Source organism: Erythranthe guttata, chromosome 4 (assembly GCF_056151865.1).
Source record: "Erythranthe guttata isolate IM_541 chromosome 4, IM_541, whole genome shotgun sequence".
In the NCBI taxonomy this organism is placed as follows: domain Eukaryota; kingdom Viridiplantae; phylum Streptophyta; class Magnoliopsida; order Lamiales; family Phrymaceae; genus Erythranthe; species Erythranthe guttata.
The window spans coordinates 8174338-8187291 of NC_142536.1; the positions used below are offsets into that span (position 1 = coordinate 8174338).

At 32.8% G+C, this 12954-nt stretch overlaps 1 protein-coding gene and 1 long non-coding RNA gene across 3 annotated transcripts; both read right to left on the minus strand.

Moving 5' to 3' along the window:
- Nucleotides 1–1320: 1320 nt before the first annotated feature.
- Nucleotides 1321–2492, minus strand: LOC148771056 (uncharacterized). Its single transcript, XR_016030799.1, has 2 exons — nt 1629–2492; nt 1321–1508 (listed from the first exon to the last, which is right to left on the minus strand). It is a non-coding gene; the product is annotated as an uncharacterized LOC148771056 (long non-coding RNA).
- A 515-nt stretch (nt 2493–3007) lies between these two features.
- On the minus strand, nt 3008–6690 carry LOC105972743 (putative late blight resistance protein homolog R1A-3). Of its 2 annotated transcripts, none has more exons than XM_088816782.1 (3): nt 3864–6690; nt 3648–3698; nt 3008–3452 (listed from the first exon to the last, which is right to left on the minus strand). In XM_088816782.1, exons 1-3 carry the CDS (start codon nt 6528–6530, stop codon nt 3180–3182), a joined length of 2991 nt encoding a protein of 996 aa, XP_088672908.1. In that variant the 5' UTR covers nt 6531–6690; the 3' UTR covers nt 3008–3179. The 2 variants fall into 2 exon arrangements, with proteins under 2 accessions (XP_088672908.1, XP_012853174.2); XM_012997720.2 differs by having other exon boundaries at nt 3603–3698; nt 3864–6689.
- Between the last annotated feature and the right edge of the window lie 6264 nt (nt 6691–12954).

The following is a 12954-nucleotide window of genomic DNA, read 5'->3' on the forward strand; positions in this document are numbered from 1 at the left end:
TTTTAGGAGGTATCCATATGCTTCAGACTATTGAGATTATTTGGGACTTTAGGCGTAATTGTGAAAGTGTTGGAATTACTTACCGATGGATAAATAATTTTACGGTGGTGAATTTTGGTCATAAAATTATGGTACAGAAATGACCACTGACTACTATAAATTAGTAGTTAACTATCACAATTTATAGCTAACTATTAAAATTTCATAGTTAACTTTCACTATTTTGTAGTTGACTGACACAATTTTATAGCAAACTAGAAGAATAATATAGTTGAGATCGTTTGGGACTTTGGACGTAATTGTGAAAGTGTTGGAATTACTTGTCGATGGTTGAATAATTTGAGGGTGATGAGTTTTGGTCTTAAAATTATGGTATATAAATGATTATTGACTACTATAATTTAGTAGTTAACTATCACAATATATAACTAACTATTAAACTTTCATAGTTAACTTTCACTATTTTGTAGTTGACCGACACAATTTTATAGCAAACTAGTAGAATATTATAGTTGACTACTAAAGTCTGTAGTTAAATTCATTAATTTAGTTGTTTACTAATATTTCGTAGATCTTTCCAAAAAAAAAAAGGTAAAAGTAAAAAAAGATCGAAATATATTTAAAAGGATTAAAATAATTAAAGAAGAGAGAGAGAGAGAGAGAGAGAGAGAGAGAGAGAGAGAGAGAGAGAGAGAGAGAGAGAGAGAGAGAGAGAGAGAGAGAGAGAGAGAGAGAGAGAGAGAGAGAGAGAGAGAATTAGTTGACCGGTCTTATTTAAAGGGAGGGGGGTCTAGTTCAAAAGAAAAATGTACGGATAGTATTGGGATACGTAAAATGGAGGGGGTTGCACCATATTAAAAGAAATCTTGGTACCTAGTTCTAATATTTTTGCTAATGAGGGGGTTATAACCCGTTAACCCTTATTTTTATTAATACTATAAGATAAGAACTAAATATTTTCTAAATTATTAAATAATATTTCCATAAAAATAATATTAAGTAAAATAATAATTTTAGTGGGAAAAATACGTAGATTTGGGAACAAAAAATCTGGATAATTAATGGATTATTAAACTTGATGATATAAAATAAAAAAATAATAATTAATTAAATAAATTACAATTTAACTATCAAATAAGAGGAAAAAACTTCCTAGGGCCTTACTTTTATGGGATAATTAGTTAGACTCCCCTCATCCCAACTATATAGGTGGAAGTCCAATTTATTAGATGATTATAGTTGTAGGTCCCTTAACCAAAAAACATAATATTAGTTAATAAAAATATTAAGTAAATAGACATAAATACCCCAAACAATATATTGTGTTATATAGTAGTTATTTCTAGAAATAAGAAAACAAATCCCTCATATTAAGTGACATCATTTATTACGTTAATGAAAGAGGCTCTGACCACATAAATTGGTTGACTAGGATCTAAAACAGCAACTGTCAAATCGTCATGCCATTCGGGATTAACAGTCTTTCTGACAACACAAGTCTTCAGAATCTGCAGCGCAATCATTTATATATAGTAAATTGCAATTCGTTTTTGTAAAAAAAGAAAGCATAAAAGATCGAAAACCCATACGAGAAAGAACACCAAATGTCTTTAGTAAAAACACAAAACCTGTTTGGATATTCTGACAGCAACATAAGGATTTCTCTTGGGGTGATTGCGACCAGCAAGATTGATACCTCTCTGCACATAAATTTTGAGCAGTCCAGGCATTAAAGCTCGAATTTGAAGAGCATCGTATCCTAGGTTCTCTCGTTGCTCTGATACTTCCTGTGCCGATGTCAAAAGGGAATTTTCGCAGCGGTGTAAGTCGATCACTTGAAGCGGTAATATTTCAGCAAAATCTGAAGGGAACTCATTCAGTCTCACGATTCCGAGATGTATTTGCTCAAGACATGGGAAATGTGTATTGTCTGATTCCCAAATCTCCAACTCACACTCATGAATCAACAAGCACTTGAGTCGAGCGAATTCCCCTTCATTTGAAATCCACTTTTGCCCTACAGCGGAATTCGACCGCAGTTTGAGAACTTCAAGATTTGGTAATGAACCAACAATGGACATATCTTCTCTTGCATTCAGAAGGCCAACTTTTTAAGTGAACTTGGAAAGACCAAGCGTACCAACAAATGCGAGACTAAGTGATTCAAGTTTATGGAGAAAGACGAGATTGCTTAAACAATAAGATCCAATTGCAGGACAAACAATTCCCAACTTTTTCAGATTCAGGATTCGTTTAGTTACCTCTTTAGGACATTCGAAATCTTTGACTATTGAATGTGTTTTTAGATTTTCAAGAACTGTGATTTTTTCACCACGTGAAGGAGGATCTGCCACATCTCAATAGGTAGAGTCAACTCTCCACCAACAACTAAGGTTTGTAGGCTCCAAAGTCGGGATAATATAAACGACGACATAAAGATCAAACCCGTGCAAGAGACATATCTATCAACCACATCCAATACCCGTAGTAACGGAGACCGATGAGCAGTATAAGTAGACAAATTCGCAGAAAAGAAGGTTAAGAAAGACTGAATAGATGGCGTTAGTGTCATATCTTTCCATTGGCCACCATTAATTCCGAAGGTGAAGCATTGTGGTTACCAGTTTTGAAGGGACTATAAAATTATCTTTCTGAGCTTCTCTCCTACATAGATCACTTAAATAGATAAATTATCCGTCTTCGACAAAGTTGTTACTTCATGAGCTACTTATTTGGCCTCCCCTGAAACGTGATGTGTCCAAAAATGCTCAAACCACTCACTCGCCCGCTCGATATCCTCTATGATAGTCATATGTATGGAGTTTCGGAATTTTAAGATTCACTAACTGTGGCAATATAACCTCCAACGAGTCACCTTCTACTACATTCTTCTCCAATTATTTGGACTAGCCATTTCGATTTTATTAATCAAATTGATGTTACATTTATTTATTCTTCTTCTATACCTCCTATGAATTAAAAAAATTACTATACATGTCCGAAACTACACAAAAAACAAAATTTCCATTTAAATATATGATTTCGTTAAACGTATAAATTATTTTACATTGCAATTTCATTATTTTACTCAATGTTTAATTTGATCCAACCACACCCTTAAATTAGTGGAAGTAGGAACTTCAACCACTCGACCGAAGTTCAATTTCACCAGATTCTATTTAATCAATCCACCAGAGTTGAAGTTCGACTTGGCCACATTCGGCATTTTCCAATCTCAAGCACATGTCCTGTATTACTCTCCCATTTTCCCAGACAATGGAACTTTCTTTAGACAGGCAATTGGAGCTTGAAGGCAATATTCTTGTGATTGTTGTACCGTTTGGAAGGCCATTTTGATGCACCCAACCGGCTTCTAATAATGGTTTAATATCAATCACTGCATTACCCATCTTGTTATCCATGTTGCTCAACTTGTTGTGGTCTCGCACTGTCTACAACCATTATACACAAACTATGAATCAGCATATACACATAACATATTTGAAACTACAGATTTTGGATCTACAAAGAAAAATGGGGTGAAATAAATATTGCAAAACTAGTTGCCAAATTTATTTTTATCTTAAATTAGAGAATCTCACCAGAGAAACTGGACGGCTAGAATCGAAAACGTAAATTGTGAGTACCTCATCCCATATAGGATGAACATCATTTGTCACAACACGAGTCTCCACACTCTGCATCATAAAGATTTGTACTAAATTTCAAATTTGTTTTTGAAAATTCGGATGACAAAATATTTAATGCAAATTTGTTATCCTTTTTATCTAAAAGAATATTATGAAGAGGGTGAAAATAACATTAATGAACAAAAAAAAACATCAAAAGTAGGAACACGAAACCTGATCGCCCATCGTGATAACAACATAAGGATCTCCACCACCAACAGCAAGATTAATACCTCTCTTCACCAAAATTTTGAGCACTCCAAATGTAAAACTTTGAACATAAAGAGCATCGTAATCTAGGTTCTTTCGTCGCTCTGATATTTCATTTGCAGATTCCCAAAGGTCATTGCTGCTATAGTGAAGTAAGTCAATTACTTGAAGTGGTAATATTTCGGCAAAATCCGAAGGGATCTTCTTGAGGTTTAAGCATCCAAGATGTAGCTCCTCTAGACATGGGAAATGTGTATTGTCTGCTTCCCATATCTCCAATTCACGCTTGTGAATCCATAGGAACTTCAGTCGAGTGAACTCCCCTTCTTTTGGAATCCACTTTTTCCCTATAGCAGCATTTTTGCGCAACTCGAGAACTTGAAGGTTGGGCAAAGAACCAACAACTGACATATCTTCCCAAGGAATCTTGCATTCACTTAATATCAACCCTTTAAGTGAACTTGGGAAGACAATTTCTCCACAACAACGAGTACCAGTAATTAATTCCAGGTAAAGTTGTTCGAGTTTATGGAGAAGTCCAAGATTCCTTAAACAATTAGATCCAGTTGTCCCACAAACAATTTCCAACTTCTTCACATTTGGGATTCTATTAATTACCGCTTCAGTGCATTCAAAATCTGCGACTCTTGAAAGTGTTTGTAAATTTTCAAGAAGTATGATTTTCTGGACATTATCTGGAGGCGGAGGATCGGGCAAGATAATAGAGTTGGCCACAACATGTCGAAGTTGGGACATCTGCCATATCTCACCTGGCAGAATCAACTCTCCATCAACAACTAATGTTTGTAGGCTCCAAAGTCGGGATATTGAAGACGACATCGACATCATCGGACACATGCAAGAAACATACCTTGAGTTAATTAGCTGTAGAATCTCATCTTTGGGATATATATCAACTACATCCAATACTCGTAGTAATGGAAACCGACGAGCCGTGTAATCAGTTGAAGCCCCTTTAGAGAAGCATAACAAAGACCGTGTAGGTATCTGTGATGTATATGGCTTATGTTTCGTCCCTTTCCACTTTCCGCCATTAATGCTGAGACGTGGTGTGATCTTCATGAAAGTTAAAATATCGGGGTTATAAAGCTTTCTAGCGAACGAGAGAATAAAATTGTCTTTCTGAGCTTCTCTCCTGCATAGGTTACTTAAAACATCATGAATGTTGCAGTATGTCACTTCTCCCGTATCTAACCGCCAATCGACCAAAATGAGATTTCGATCAATAAGATCCTCCAAGTACTCCTTTCCAATTTCTTCTAAGCTTTTATGCCCACACTGCCTAATAAATCCTTCAGCATCCCACAACCTGACCAGCCTTTCCGCTATGATGATATGATCTTCAGGAAACACGGCAAAGTAAAGGAAACAAGGCTTTAGATGTATAGGCAAGTTATTATAGCTCAACAATAGTATCTTCATGCAGGACTCATCATCTTGATTGTTTACTGCTGAAGTTACATCTTTTTCAATTGACACCCAATGTTCTTCCGTCTTGGACTTTGCAAGAACCCCAGCAATCACAACAAGGGCTAATGGAAGTCCTCTGCATTTTGTCGCAATACTTTTTCCAGTTCCCTCCAATTCATCGGGGCAACGTTCTTCTGCAAATATCTTTTCACGGAGTAAATCCCAGCTCTGTGATTTTTCTAGAAGATTCAGTTGATAAGGGCTACAAGATCCAATATCTACAGCCAACTTCATCAGCCTAGTAGTTACCAAGATTCGACTTCCATTATTATTATCAGGAAGGAACCTTTTTACCATATCACATGCTTTGATATCCCACATGTCATCCATTACTATCAAATACTTCCTCCCAAATAGAGTTTTGTGCAGTCTGTCTCCTATTGCATAATCATCATCATCATCATCGATCTCATGTGCATTTCGATATGTATTGTTGATCTGATGCAAAAGGCCTAGGAGAATCTTCTTGTAAGTATATTCCTGGGATACCGTAAACCAAGCACGTAGCTGAAAGTGCTCCACAATAAAGGGATTGTTAAAAACATTAGTGGCAAGGGTAGTCTTACCTATGCCTCCCATTCCTACAATAGAGATGATCCGAAGATTAGATTCGTTGGTGGAGAGAGCGCCCATGATTTCAACCATGTGGTCATCGAATCCCACCATGTTGTTTTTGCCACCGGCCGGAAGAAGAGGCCTTGATGAAGAAGAAGAACTAGCTTTTGTTGTTGTTAAGTAGTAGTTATTAGGTCGTTGCATATCTTTCTTCAATTTCACCAACTTTTTCTCAATGAAAAGGAACTCTTGTATTGAAATTTCTACAGCTTCAAACAAGAAATTGGAGCTTTCTTCTCTATCGGCTGAAGATCTTCCAAGAATTCGGTTCATCACATTGAACTCAACGATATATTCTGCTGCATATGCTGCATCACCGATCATCGTCTCCAAGCCTTCCATCTCTTTGTTGCCTCCACTACTTGTATAATTTTTGAAAAAATCTTCCAAAATGTACTCGGCCTTATCTCGTAGAGATTGAATCTGTTTTCTGTCAAAATTGATGTGAAGGGTGGGAGGTGGGTGGAGGAGGATCTGATCAAGAGTGTGAGTGAGAGAAACTAAAGCTGCATAAGCTGCAGCCATCTCTCTCTCTCCGGATAATTCACCAACAGCTCAAACCTGTGTAACAAGAAAAAGAGTTGAAGACCAAAATTGTGGGATATGTGGCTCTTATGTGTTATGAATCACCACCACTTCTTTATAACTCAAAGTCAATATACATTGACTGGGTTTGTCGGCAAGCTTATTTGCCTGTTTTTTTTTTTTCTTTTTTTTTTTTTTCTTTTTGCCCTCTCTGATATGCCTAATTTATGCATAAATTATAGAGCAAATTACGGCCCGAGTTAATGGCCAAATTAGAGGAAAAATACTTTCATCTTGTTTGGGTAATTACAGCACCTCTCGAGTTAATTTGTTAATGATTTTTTATAGGGTAAATTACAAACACCCTCCTGAGGTATGACCAAATTACAAAAACACCCCTCTTGTTTGGATAATTACAACCACCCCATCTACTCATCAAATTTAGTGGAATCTTCGAGATTATATGGAATATTATCACTTTTGTACCCGTTTTATCCCATTCAAACTCTACATTATGAAGCAAGATGACCATAATATGTGATTTTTAGCTTGTATATATCAGTTTGTGGTGCATCGAAAACTGTATTTTTTACACAAAGAGTACAAACTAGAGCACATTTCACGGAATCTAGATGACCATGTTGAATTTGGCACCATAAAGGTAAGAAAAAATCATAGTTGAGGGGGTAGATGTAATTATCCAAACAAGAGGGGAGTGTTTGTAATTTACCCTTTTTTATATTTTGATATTGTTTTAGAATAGGGGTATTTTATATTTTATATTATTTTATATAACTCCTCAATACTTGAACCAAAAGACGAAATCCCTCGTCCACAGGGCCTTCATCCCTTGGCCCAACATGTATTTGATGGAGGAATGTAAATTATGGTGAGTCAAATGCCCGTTAAAGTAACGAACCCGGACACTTCTTTTTGAATAGGGAGAGGCTCAAAGCCTCAAACAATTTTGCACCAATTGAGAAAAACCCTTCCCTAATTTCAGCCACCCATTTTTCCAATTATGTCTCTTCCACCTCATCAACACTATCACCAATTATGTCATGCCACCTCATCAGCCGTTTTTATTTTATTTTATTAATTTTTAATTTTATTTGTTTTTTAAACTTTTTTTTCTCTACCAAGTGTATTAATCGACTATACGATATAAGTATAGTAGATTAAGAAACTGACTACTATAAAATAAAAAAAAACATAGTTATTTTTACATAACAAATAATATACATAAATTGTAATTGAATTATACAAATAGGAATCCAAAAATGAATTAAAAAAAGAAATCAAATTCATTAATCGACTACCAAAGCAGTCGAGTAACACTTTAATCGACTACCAGAGCATAGTCAATTAACTTAATCGACTACCAAAAAAACACATAGTCGATTAAGCGTCGAGCCTGCGCGAATTTCTCTACCCACGCCCTCCGCCTGATCTATCAAAAAACCCTAGATCTGCTCATCGTTGTCACCACGCCGCCACCTAACCATCACCACCACACCACACCAGCACCACCACAATTGCATATTCAGCACCACCACAATTGCATATTCTTACGGTTTTTAAGGACAAATAAAATAAATTACAATCTGCACCACCAGCCCAAACAAAACCACCACCATCAAAACCACCAAAACAAAGCCACAAAAACCCATTTTCTTCATGACCACTGCCATATCGAAAAAGACGCAGCAAAATCAAATTAAAAATCCATAACCTGCGGCGACGAAGAAGAAATCTTGGCAAAATCGAGATATTGTGGGTAACCCTAGCCGTCAACTCATTATATATCCCAACCTTCGATCTAATCTTGTAAAAAAGGAGAGAGAAGTGAGAGAAGAAGATAAGAGAATCGAGAAAAAAAAAAAGGATATGAGGAGTGAGAGAAGAGAGCAGAGTGAATGTACATCGAAAAAAAGAAAAGGAAAAAAATAACGTTAAAAGAGGAGATGCCAAAATTAAGGGGTTAGGAGTAAGGGTATAATTGATAGTTACCTTTATTAATTATTCAAGCTAACAACAAAAGGGGTTTTCTCTAATTAATTTTAGGAAGGGGGCTTTCCTTAACTACATTTCCCAGATGAAGGGGGTCTTGCTAATTTTTTCCCTTCAGAATATTTAGGGTTTTTTTTTTTATAATTTTATTTATTAATTTTTTTATTAAAAGCTATTTTTAGTAAAATGAAAAAAAAATTATAAAATAAGTATTGAAATGTAGTTATATATTTTTTTCAACTTTTATATTATTTATGCATTGTCTAAGTAATATAGATTTGTCTCTATTTAAATACTATAAATATTTATCATTATAGACTATTTTCTCTTTTGTTATTCACTAACTAATAAAATAATTCTAGTTTTTTTAGTAATAATAATAATAATAATAATAATAATAATAATAATAATAACAACAACAACAACAACAACAACAACAACAACAACAACAACAACAACAACAACAACAACAACAACAACAACAACAACAACAACAACAACAACAACAACAACAACAACAACAACAACAACAACAACAACAACAACAACAACAACAACAACAACAACAACAACAACAACAACAACAACAACAACAACAACAACAACAACAACAACAACAACAACAACAACAACAACAACAACAACAACAACAACAACAACAACAACAACAACAACAACAACAACAACAACAACAACAACAACAACAACAACAACAACAACAACAACAACAACAACAACAACAACAACAACAACAATAATAATAATAATAATAATAATAATAATAATAATAATAATAATAATAATAATAATAATAATAATAATAATAATAATAATAATAATAATAATAATAATAATAATAATAATAATAATAATACTACTAATACTACTAATAATAATAATAGTACTAATAATAATAATAATAATAATAATAATAATAATAATAATAATAATAATAATAATAATAATAATAATAATAATAATAATAATAATAATAATAATAATAATAATAATAATAATAATAATAATAATAATAATAATAATAATAATAATAATAATAATAATAATAATAATAATAATAATAATAATAATAATAGTAGTAGTACTAATAATAGTAGTACTAATAGTAATAATAATAGTAGTACTAATAATAATAGTAGTACTAATAATAATAATAATAGGAGGATAGCTCCGATCTAGAAGAAGGTAATAACCTTTGTCAAATTATTTCACAATTTCAAGAAAGTAATGTTCTTAATAATGATAATCTCATAGAGATTTTAAGATCTGTTAGAGATCCTGAAATTCGATAAAAAAACCTTGATCTTTTAGGAAAAAAAATCCTCCAAGCAAACCTGATGATTTTATTCAAAAATCTTCAGATCCATATACTATGGCTGAAGTAAAAAGAATGTTAAAACAAAAGCAAGTTGATAAAACCCCAACTAATGCTAATATTTTAATAATTGCGATTTCTAATCTAAAAAATGAGATCAAAAGTTTGAAAAGTTTTAATGAAAACCTTGAAGAAAGAGTTTTTAAATTAGAAAGTTTTAATAAAGGAAAACAACCCCTTATTAATTTTGATTACCAAAATACTCTTCCTGAGGATGATAGTTTCTTAGGAACTTTAGAAATGGTTTATAAAAATCTCTCTTCTTATTGATCATGATTATAAAAAAGATTTTATAGCACTTGTTGATAGTGGTGCAGATTTAAATTGCATTCAGGAATGAGTTATTCCTACAAAATACTTTCATAAAACAACCCATTCTTTAAGTTCTGCAAATGGTCAGAAAATGGAAATTTATTTTAAGCTTCCAAAATCGTTTATTTGCAAGAATAAAGTTTGCATCCCCACTAATTTTTTACCAGTCAAAAATATCACTAACCAAGTTATACTTGGAACCCCCTTTTTTAAAGAAAATCTTTCCAATTAAAAGAATTGATGAAGAAGGTTTTATAGGAACCTTTCAAAGAAATTAATTTTCATTTCATTACTGAACCATTTACTAGAATTCTTAATCAAATAAAAGACTCTTTTATAAAGCATAAAGAAAACCAAATTAATTTTCTTAAACAAGAGATAAATATTTTAAATCTTGATGAAACTCTTCAAAATTCTAAATTACAGGATAAGATAAAACTTCTTAATAATCAGTTTTCTTTACAAATCTGTAATGATCATCCAAATGCTTTTTGGGATAGGAAAAAAACATATTGTCTCACTTCCTTATGAGGATAATTTTGATGAGAAAAACATACCGACTAAAGCTAGACCTTGTCAAATTAATAAGGATTATCTTGAGCTATGTAAAAAAGAGATTGAAACTTTACAAAATAAAAGGTTAATAAGACACTCCAAATCTCCATGGTCTTGCACAACTTTCTATGTTAATAAACATGATGAGCAAGAAAGAGGTGTTCCCAGAGTAGTCATTAACTATAAACCTTTGAATACTGCTTTAAAATGGATTAGATACCCAATCCCTAGTAAGAAGGATTTACTTGATAGGCTTCATGATGCCTTGATTTTTTCAAAAATTGATTTAAAATCTGAATATTGGCAAATCCAAATTCATGAAGAAGATATTTATAAAACAACTTTTAATGTTCCATTTGGTCAATATGAATGGAAAGTTATGCCTTTTGGTCTGAAGAATGCTCCTTCAGAATTTCAAAATATTAGGAATGATATTTTTAATCCTTATAGTGATTTTATCATTGTTTATATCTACGATATTTTGGTATTTTCTAAAAATATTGAAACCCACTTTAAACACTTGGACATTTTCCAGAAAATTGTTACTCAAAACGGTTTAGTTATATCTAAACCTAAAATGCAACTTTTTAAAACACAAGTGAGATTTCTTGGTCATAATATTGAAAAAGGGAAAATTATCCCTATTAATAGAAGTATTGAATTTGCCTCTAAATTCCCTGACCAGCTGACTGATAAAACTCAGCTTCAAAGATTTTTAGGTAGTTTAAATTATATATCCCCCTATATAAAAAATCTTGCTCAGGATACTGCTATCTTATATGATAGACTTAAGAAAAATCCAAAACATTGGACTGAGAATCATACCCAGGCTGTTCAGAAAATTAAGAACAAAGTCACTAATCTTCCTTGTCTCATGCTAGCTAACCCAAATTGAGAAAAAAATATTGAGACTGATGCCTCAGAAGTAGATTACAGAGGTATCCTTAAACAGGCTTCTCCAAATAATAAACAAGAATATCTTGTTAGATTCCATTCAGGAAAATTGAATAATAGTCAGAAAAATTATGCTACTATATATAGCTAAGGAAATTTTAGCTATTCTTAAGTGTGTTTTAAAATTTCAAGATGATTTATATAATCTGAAATTTATAATAAAGACTGATTGTCACGCAGCAAAATATATGTTTAAAAAAGATTTTAAACATGGCTTTTCCAAACAAATGTTTGCAAGGTGGCAAGCCCAATTAGCCCCTTTTGATTTAGATATAATTTATAAAAAAAGAACTGAAAATAACCTTCCTAACTTTTTAACCCGTGAATATTTACAATAATGAATGACTTTGATCAAAGATGGGTAACCAGGATGCATTCCTACGGCATGTCTATTTACAGGGAGCGAGATGATATTCTCGAAAGGCTTAATTGGCAAATGGAGTATAGTCCATATATTACTTCTTAAAAAATAGCTAATAGCTTGATCATTTTATATTTTCAGGATGAGCCACCGCGGACGGAGAAATTCCTCTTATAGAGGAAGAGGAGGAAGAACAATTGCCCAACATGGGAATCAAAGGCTCATAGCCGAGAATATTGCCAATTTTACATCATCCTCTTCAAGTAATACTTTAAAATGAGGAGATGAACTTTTATTTAAAGAATTTATGGAATTCAAAGAAAAGCATGGTAATACTAGTTAAAACAGCCCTTCTTATGCTAATGTTGTCCTGGAAGATGAGGTAGAATCCTGATGATTTGCCCTATGAGCAGAATACATGCAAGGGGGTAATATTACTACTAGAAGATAAAGATCTTCGATGGAAAGGTGAAATATGACACCTTATGAATAGATATCTTAATACGACATCTTTTATTGCTGGTTCATACAAACAGCAAACTCATTATGAAAATATTCTAAAAGCTACTAGCTCCTGTTAATTTTCACACTTTTATCCAGGGAAAAGTACACAAGCTTATAGCTTCAGCAAAGTAATTATTAAGCAGATAATATCTGCAGAAGAATGGTGGTTAAGTATCCTAGGAGAAAAAGAATATTTCAAACATAACCAAAAAATCTAGGTTAAATACAATTATTGGGATTATATTGAAGCATTTAATAAAGCTTTTTTATATGAGAACCCAGTAAGAAAATATACTTGGTTCTTCAAAATTTGTCCTAATTTTTATAAGAATGAT

Bases quoted from the DNA above. Each gene is read 5' to 3' on its own strand.
- LOC105972743 (XM_012997720.2), bottom strand. From the start codon at position 6,530: ATGGCTGCAGCTTATGCAGCTTTAGTTTCTCTCACTCACACTCTTGAT. The intron at 3,699-3,863 runs GTTTCGTGTTCC...TTTATGATGCAG, and splicing joins TTATCACGATGGGCGATCAG to AGTGTGGAGACTCGTGTTGT. The intron at 3,453-3,602 runs GTGAGATTCTCT...TAATGGTTGTAG, and splicing joins CTAGCCGTCCAGTTTCTCTG to ACAGTGCGAGACCACAACAA.